We start from the raw sequence: 9,419 nt of genomic DNA on the forward strand, positions 1-9,419 counted from the left end.
GGTCGGAAAAAAACGAATAAGGGATAAGTGTTTTGGACTGGTCTCCAAACGCAGATTTTAAACCTTGGGCCCAGTTAGCCCGCTAGGTAAAGTCCAGTGGTTAATTTTGTTTTAATCGATTCAAAAGAGGTTCGCACTAAAATGCACCCAAATGAAATACGAGATAGTGTTTCTCTGTTTATCCTTTCACGTTCAAAACAAATTTGCACCCAAACTGACCTCTGCTCATTTGGCCCAGTTTGGCTATTTTGACATTTGTTTGACCATCGGTTTCAATAACTGATATATAGGAGATCTGTATATATCTAAAACGAAGGAAAGATATATGGATAAGTTGTGTAATAAAGGAATTGATAGGCACACACGACACCATACTTCAGAAGTGTCAACACTTCGTAATGACAGAGTAGCACCCTGGTTGTTAACTTAGCAGATTAATATAATGTAAAATTTATCTGAAATATTTATTTGTATAATTATAATCATAACATTTATGTCACTTTGGGGGACCTGGATATAATACAGAAACAATTATTGATAAATTGATTTGACCATCAAAACAGAAATGATGCGACACTAACGGATAAAACCGCATGTACTGCGCATGCAAATACGTTCACAAAACACTAATTACTGAAAATGCTGGTACACTAAGTGATTTTCAAAAACTATTGTATTTGTTCGAAGTGGCTATATAAATACATTAATAAATAAAGAACAGTTACTGTCTCACGAAATTCCTGCTTCAGGTAGCATGACGCGGCTAAAATATATTGACAAGAATGGATATGATTTCAAGCAAGCAGAATCATCATCGGATGATGGAATACTAAAGTGAATTGTTGAATTTATTATTTTTGACATTAAAAATGCGTAAAATTGCGGATCTTGATTTCATCATTGCAGTTTACTTTCTTGTGTTATGGACGGTTGGTGGTTGCAAATTTTTGGGTGGTACCGTATCGTGGATGGCTGTGCCACCGGGAAACAGAGTAAGTCTTTGAATTACTCACGAGGACATTTGTCAGAACATAAGAAAATACTATAAAAGAGAATTTTTTAACAAAAAGTGAGGCCAAAATATTGGGCCACAATCAGAGGCTATATTATATATAGAGGTAGAAATTTCTTCAATGATTTTAAACGTTTTTCGCTTTGCAGGTCCGGCTGACGTACAGGTTGTCTTGGCAAAGGGGCTCAGGACCTTGTGGGCCCGCCTGTGGGCAATCAGATGTTGGAAGGAAGGGATCAGTCTCGAGTCTGGAGCTATCAGCCCTGAAATGGGTCTCTATTACTGGAAACATCACCAAAACGATAAATGACGTAAATTACGTCATGACGTCAATAAGCGTCAGAAACGTGACGGGATGGGAACAAGGCGAAGACGTTATTTTTATAGTAGGGCCATTCACTCAGCCGTTCATAGTTGCGTAAGTTACTATGACTAAGTAAAACTAATTCTGTTCCGAAACGGAAATTAATCTTTATGTTCAGTGAGTTAGGTAGGCGTACTGTACCATTATACACAATAAACAATGCAAAATAATAGTGACTGGAAAAGATATGAAACTCGAGTATCATGATTGCTTTTTTAAAAAGACCGCAAAATCAAAATTATAACTAAGATGAGCAAATATCTAAATGATACGGAAAACAAGAAAACGCATGTAAACAGAAAATAAGCCTGCTTTGCTTTGACGGCTAGTCCAGTGTGGTTTCTACCCGTCCAAACGCTTACAGAATAGCATTCAGTCCTTACATACTTACATGTTTACAGTAGCTTTCAACTTGCTTTCCATGGATATCAGAAAATCAAAATAAATATCAGGAATTCGATCTTTTCAACATCTAAACAGGACAGCCAGAACATTAAATTGTAATTCGCCTTCCGATAAAAATACAATTCTTGTGTGTTTGTTTTGTTTAAAATATCTTTTAATCCAGATTAAACATTCAGTTTTGATCTTTACCGTCTAAAAATTAGTTTTAGCTATGTTTAAACCTTCTTTTTGAAATTTTGGTGTCCAATCTTGAAGATTTTTCTTTTCTAACGTCGTCATTTTTTCATGTTTTCTTTCTGCAAATGATGTCAGATCGCGCGTGAAAAGCCGCTCTTGATATCATTACACAAATATTATTTATACGAAAATAAACGAATTTTTATTCTCAAACAAACCATATTTATTTTCAGTCTTTCAAGTATTCCGTGGATATATTCACGTCACCATACTAACAGATCTAGTTTAGGATATATGGAAACATACATTGATACACGAAAAAGAAACGATACCGGAAAGCCAAACAACAGTCCATATACGTCATTTCCTTCATATATTGGGTATTTTTTGTTTTTTAAATTAAACTCCATGATCCACTTGAGTCTGTTTCTCAACCCGATCTGTAGCAATTTTAAAGACCATGCAATTTTGAAAGGCCCTTCTCGTGAGTTGATATTTGAAGCTTTAGTTTTTTGTTAGTGACGGCTACATAAAAGACAATCAAGAGGTACATTGTTTATGTAGTTATTTGACGAAATAGTGTCGTTCTCGATTTACAGTGGGTGTGGTGAAGCCGTCTTTACTTATGGAGTGGTTAAAATGATGAAATATTAAATTTGCAGTGTGTCAAATTAGGTTTATCAAATAAATTGTGACGTCGATAACAAGTCAGTAAACATGCTAGGTCCGATAATGGGACCGTGAATTTTTTTTGTATATTGAGAGCTTTACAGTAATATAAAAGCTAACAACCAACTTTATCTAATTTTGTGTAAACCATACATTTTACTTTCAGAATACCGTTTGCTTGCACCAGTCATGTGAAATTTCCGGTTGAAGACCCGGAAGTGGACAATGTACGATGTCGTCTGGCTACAGCGTCTGAGTGTGCCGGGGCTTGCACAAATGTACCAGAGAACTCTGTATGGGTAGACAAGGTTAGTTTTATGCGTTTTATTATTTACTGAATAGGTTGATGTGAGAGGCACGTACTGAGTTTAGGATTTTCCTATTCACATTTAGTTGTATCAGGTCCGGGAAAAGGTAGCACAATAATTTATTTTCATATATTTTCGCGTGTTGTTTCTGTCAAAAATACACACCATTTGATGAATTGAAAATAAGTTTTATTTCCTTGAAATTCTTTGATGTGAGTCAAAAGGATACACGAACCTAACCTTGTAAACAACGTACATTTGTTAGGAATGCAATTCTCTTGACGGTAACGCTACCATTTGCAATACAGCATACATTTGATAGCACCGCATCCTTGTGTCGTCAAGTTTAGCAACAAATGTATTTCACTCCTAGTAAACGATCAGTACTTGGCTTATCGCTTGCAGGTAAACTGTACCTTGACGATCAAAGCTTACAAATCTACGGGTTACAAGAAGGATTCTGTTTACAGACTGACATTGGTAGCAGAAGACTTTCCGGAATCTACGATCACCATGGGAACGGAGGTATTCACCCGCAGAGATAGTCTTAGCAGGATTCCGATACAGGTTTTATGCTTCTTTAATTTACTACGAATCATTTGGTAAAAAGAACACATTGGTTTTAACAAAAAATCATACAAATTTAAGAAAATATTAGAAATAATTATTTGTGTCATTTATAGATAAGTGTTATTTACCATCACATGATATCATGATGTAATAAATCTTGTAGATGAAAGAGCTGCTTTCAATTGAAAATAGTTATTAATCTATATGCATTGATCACTTACAGTAGCACTGATTCCTATAACATATATCTTGAGTAGTATGCCGATCACAGAATCATAAACCATGAATGATAACAAGAACAACACAACAAAGAAAAAAAAAACGCAGCTATTTCATCATCCAAACAATACTTGTCAATGGATCTGAAAAAAAAAATGTTTCTTAAGTCCTCTGTCACCCCAGTTTCATTTGTGAAAGTGTCATATACTTTAGCTGGTACTTGTGTTAAGAAACACAGAGACATTGTTACTAACACAATGTTTACACTTTGTAGGTTACACTTCGAGTACTCGATGGGTCGTGCAATGAAAAGAAACACCACTTGACGTTTGTGAGACCAACACTGCCAAACCTCTCAAGGTCATCGTTTGGAATACCGGAAATCATCCGCCACCTTCCGGTAGCGGCAGGGTTTTACCTGGAGGCAAGAGATGCGCAAAATATAAAGTATGTTTCACGTATTTTCAAAAAACAAAAAGCTTGAAACTTGTTCGATTTTAAATTGTTCAAAGGAAATTTCGTTTTGCCTTTTTGCAGACATAGTAATGACTATAAAAATGTCCAGTTTGAACAACCATAAAAAATTATGTAGATTTTATGCTCAGCTAAGCCATTGAATAAGTGTCTTTTTCTAATGACTCTAAAATCATATTAAGCTGTATTTTCTTTCAAGTCATGGAACCATGAAAGCTATCCTATAAACAATAAAAAGGTAATCTTTTGAAATTGGCAATTTGACAACCATTGTTTGATTCGCTGGATTCGTTTAAGGGTTGTCGTGAATGCCTCCTTTATTGTGCAAACTCCAAGTACATGTTACATTAGTTTATATTTTAAAAAAATATCTTGAATCATAAAGTTAAATGCATACTATTTGACTATAACAGCGAGACAGAGGTTATAATGAGCGGCCCGATGTATTTGAACCACTCTTATTTCCCGGACGACCAGAGTATTGTCTTAAACAGAACTAATGTCGTCAGGGTCGGGGTTAAATGGCGGCCCCATTTCCCAAATCAGATCGGGAATCAACAGTTCTGCGTATGGGGTGTGGACATGCATGGGTAGGCTGAGCATTTATGCTTTTATTTCAAATACGGTGAATTACGCAATAATATTTTTGTGTTTATGTCATTGTTTATCCACCATTCATTCGGAGTGGTAAAACGAGTTTGAACTAACAGAATTTCGAGGGAAATGTATCACGTACTAGGACAGAATAAAATTACCGACTTGGCATTCAGTTCCATGATAATGTAGAAATAGTTAAATCAATGTTAAACAGATACTAGTTGATCAAAGAGATTCAATTCTGTGAAAATAAAACAAAATTTTATGATGTATAGTCAGTTTAAACAAGCAGGCAGTTTAACTATGAGACATTCCTTGCTGTTCGCAATCCTGGGGAAAAAAACACTTTTTATAATTGTAGGATCACGACGGGCCCGAGATGTGTGACTAGTATTGTTGGCGGTAAGAACTCTGCTTTTATTAGAGCTGAAACTTACAAACTCGTGGAATGACTATTTCCAAACTATTCTATGGTGCTTTTTCTGTAATCGGCAGTTAATAAGATTGTAACACTTTCATATTGAAGAAAATCCTAACCTGCTTATAAAGTATCGACTAACGTAGTCATGTTTTGTCTCTAGCCAATATTAACCTTTTCTGTTTTTGTGTTTTTATAGATGACGGCGATCATTGTGCCTCAGGAACGGTGACCTGTGACAATAATGGCACGTGCATAAATGTTTTCAAAGTTTCCGAGGAGAAATGTGTCTGTGCACCGGGATATAAGTCTACAAACTGCTCACAAGGTAAAATATGGATGACATACTGTTTACATATCGAGGGCTGAACGCCAAACTATTGTATATTGTTCTTAATTTATATACAATAGTTTCGTGGTCAGCGTTCGAAATTTTGTTTTAGAAGTTGTTCTTCAAAATATGGATTGCAAAAATCTTTGTTACTTTCTTTTGCCATAGATTCAGATCCCTGAAACTTAACCTGAAAATATTTGCCAACACTATTCCCATTGATACCATAATTCTAGACGAAGTTTGCCAAATACAGATTGCAAAAGTCTTTCTCACCTACTGTTTAGTTTATACTAATTTATTTTAGCTCGATTGTAATGAAAGCTTTAAGCTTATTTGAACCACTCTCGAGTCCGCTTCAGTTTCAGACCAATATCTCTAAAATAAGGTTTTCAAAACGTTTTGTCATTAATTCACAATAGTTTCAGACGAAGTTGTATAAAATATTGACTTCTAAATTCTCTGTCATCCCTCGCAGACTACAAATAAAATGTAAATACGAATATATAAGAAATCGAAAGTATAAATTCATTTGACTTAGCATAATTAATACTTTACTGAAATTAAAGTTTATCAATTTAAATCAGGGTGTAATGATTATATTGAACCTTTTCAAAGCAGTGAGACAGACTTTTTACAGTAGTTGCATATATATATACATACATTATAATAAGCCTCTGTATTTGATAGAATAATTATCGTAAGAAATAAAATTACAGGCTTCCATAAGGTTGAAAGGTGACAACAAATTTCGTTTCCATTTATCTTTTGAACAGTTGTGTAGCCGTTTCTGTTGAAACAGTTCTGAGGAAAATTATATAATAATATCTAAGTTTTCATTTTTTTCTGTTTGTCAGCTTTACGTTGCTACGACAACCCGTGTGAAAACAATGGAACATGTATAGACAGAACTAATAGAGTTCTTTGTCAGTGTCAAAAAGGTGAGATAAAGATTCACAATATTCTTAAAATTACACCATATCCCAGAAATATTTTGTATCTTGGTATCTTATTTTGAGATTTTTAAAAAAGTAGAAAACACTACGTAATTCAATTCCATATGAACGTAGTGTAGCAAAATGGACTTGTATAATGAAGATGACGTCCTAAGAATATCAACATTAATTGAGCTGCGCCATGAGAAACCAACATAGTTCATTTTCGACCAGGATGGATCCGCACAGTCTGGTCAGGATCCGTGCTGTTCGCTTTCAAAGCCTATTACAGTTACAGAAGCCGATAGCGAACTGCATGGATTCTGATCAGACTGCGCGGATGCGTAGGCTGGTCTGAATCCATGCTGGTCGCAAATGTACTATGGCGCGACTAAAGTCATTTATGGTATATTATTGTATTTTGCCACTTACAAATCGTAAATCTAATTTTAAATCTGAATTTTAGACTATGCTGGCGTTCTGTGTGAATATAAAGTCGACATGTGTGTCCAAAGTCCATGTCTTAATGGTGGCACATGTTTAGATGTGAACAACACTTATAAATGTCTTTGCACTTCAAGCTATACTGGACAAGTTTGTGAACGTAAGTACAGCTGTACTAGTACAGCCAACCCTGTCGAAAAAATATCACAACTATATTGGGTGTTTAGAAATGTCATCAATTTCTTAACCCCGTGACTTACAACTATACCTTCTTATACATAAAACATAACAATTATTCTTTTTCGTAAGGGTAGTTTTTATAGACAGGTGTGCCGTTTTTATAGACACAAAGCAAATGTTAAAAATGTCATGTTTGTGGTTTTGACTGGACATTTTGTAAAATAAATGCTAATCTCTGAAGTATTGAAGTTTCGGGGAACAATGGTTCTTCGGTGCCTCAAGATAAAACTAGAAATTTAAAACGCTCTCTTGTCCCAGCAGAGCTTCCATACCAAAGGCTATGATGATTGGTGAACAGGGGACTTGTATTTATAGTAAAGCAAAGTTATGTGCTGGAAGCGTTATCTCATGCTTCAGATAAAACGACTGCCACGCTAGAGGTCGCTTTGCAACTTTTTTTTATCAGTAGGAAGCTATGTTGTTGCTTCAAATCTTAATTATTTATCTCAAACGGTTAAAAAAGTACTGCAGATATTGGTATATAACGTATCTTGGCATTTTTGGAACCCCATATTTTTTATATTTCAGATCAAAAGCAGTTGAAGTCGGAGGTAAGTTCCAGTATATTTCTAGCACTCAAGATAATGACGATTATGTAAATTACCTCAAGATGCTCTTTGTAAATGTTCCACCTAATTTTAAGACAAAAACTTTGTAAACATTGGACTGTTTATTCAATTATTATAATATCAACTTCTATTTTTTTTCAGTCAAAGGGCTCGGAAGACGCATTTTTGTGGTTGCTCTTACCAATAATTATTGGCATTGTTGCGACCGTTACCTTAGTAACCAGTAGCTTCCTTGTTATAACGGGTGTAAGCAAAAAGCCTCCCAGGAAACCTTCCAAAGTGAAACCAAATGACAATAACAACAGAATAATGTCAATTGAGGACTGGTAGCAATTCTGAACCGATCGGTTCTGAAAACGCTTGTTTTAAATTGTATAAATTAAAATAAATAAAATTGTCTCCCATTTTGAACATGAGCTGCAAATGTCAGTTTTGATAGCTTAATCAATTTTGATCTGTTTTTTATTTGAATAAAACATTTGGCATGTGATGGTTCATATTTTTTGCAATATAACAGTTCGCATTTATCATTTGACAGTTGGTATCTGTCCTTAAGAATCAGCAATAACATTCTAGACCGATAACCTTGTAATTATCATAGTGCATATAGTCCCTACTTCATAAATCATACTTAAACTAAAGTTAGAATGCTTAAAGCATTTGTCCATTTCATAATTATGAAAGGCCGGTGCGCCATGCAAATTGCCAAATGCCAAATACATAATATCTAATGCTAAATGCCAGTTACAGTATGCTAAATGCTAAATGCTAAATGCTAAATGCTCAATGTCAAATAACTTATGCTTAATGCTAAATGCTAATCGTCAAATTCTTTAACTTTATGAATTAATGATTTATATTTCTTAACTTCATGAATGAATCTTTTAAATATACAAGACATATGATATTCTACCAGTCTGACTTGAAACAAGAAAATGTTCTACCGGCCACGAGAACATTGGACCGGAACTGTTTACTCTTAAAATATTTGAAAAAGTTTTTAATAGAGATAAATTTATGTAACAAAGGTCATGACTATTTAAAGGACGGATTCATACAATGATATATTCAATTCTTTTTTTAAATAAGCACTTAGCAATTAGCATTTGGAATTTATTGTTTCGCATTATTCAGTTAACAATTAGCATTTATCGTTTAACAATTACCGTTTAACTGTCATTATTTGACATTAAGCATTTGGCAAATAACATTATTATTAACTATTTATCATTTAGCAGTTGGCAGTTAGCATAGCACACCGCCCTTCCATAGATAATAAAGAAAATGGTAAAGTTATACACTGAATGTCATTTTTTTTCGGCGGGGGGGGGGGGGGGGGGGGGGGGGGGGGGGGGGGGGGGGGGGGGGGGGGGGGAGGGTGGAGGAAGCAGAGAGGGTGGGGGTTAACGTCAGTCGGACACATACATCATATGACGACTTAAGACCCCTGCGGGCATTATTCTATCCACGGACAGGCACCTGGGTAGAACCAACGACCTTCCTTCCGCAAACCAACTGGATGGCTAATTCTCAAGTTAATTCTTCAAGCCAGTCTCGAGCCCACAAAGGGGCACGTGATTTTGTAGTCAGCGACCTTAACCACTCGGCAGTGACAATTACATTCAAAAAGATAACACCATGGTAACACTATGGCACAAGTGCGTTTGAACAGGTTACCAATAAAGTT

At 35.3% G+C, this 9,419-nt stretch overlaps 1 protein-coding gene across 1 annotated transcript; it reads left to right on the forward strand.

Moving 5' to 3' along the window:
* The first annotated feature begins 869 nt into the window (after nt 1-869).
* LOC123565925 (uncharacterized) lies at nt 870-8,433 on the forward strand. Its single transcript, XM_053551740.1, has 13 exons — nt 870-992; nt 1,162-1,430; nt 2,192-2,338; nt 2,794-2,935; nt 3,341-3,502; nt 3,999-4,171; nt 4,612-4,788; nt 5,157-5,197; nt 5,413-5,541; nt 6,402-6,485; nt 6,946-7,083; nt 7,692-7,714; nt 7,874-8,433. Exons 1-13 carry the CDS (start codon nt 870-872, stop codon nt 8,060-8,062), a joined length of 1,797 nt encoding a protein of 598 aa, XP_053407715.1. The 3' UTR covers nt 8,063-8,433.
* The last annotated feature ends 986 nt before the right edge of the window (nt 8,434-9,419 follow it).

The sequence above is a fragment of the Mercenaria mercenaria genome, chromosome 1 (genome assembly GCF_021730395.1).
Source record: "Mercenaria mercenaria strain notata chromosome 1, MADL_Memer_1, whole genome shotgun sequence".
Lineage (NCBI taxonomy): Eukaryota > Metazoa > Mollusca > Bivalvia > Venerida > Veneridae > Mercenaria > Mercenaria mercenaria.

Bases quoted from the DNA above. Each gene is read 5' to 3' on its own strand.
- LOC123565925 (XM_053551740.1), top strand. From the start codon at position 870: ATGCGTAAAATTGCGGATCTTGATTTCATCATTGCAGTTTACTTTCTT. The intron at 3,503-3,998 runs GTTTTATGCTTC...TACACTTTGTAG, and splicing joins TTAGCAGGATTCCGATACAG to GTTACACTTCGAGTACTCGA. The intron at 6,486-6,945 runs GTGAGATAAAGA...TCTGAATTTTAG, and splicing joins TCTTTGTCAGTGTCAAAAAG to ACTATGCTGGCGTTCTGTGT.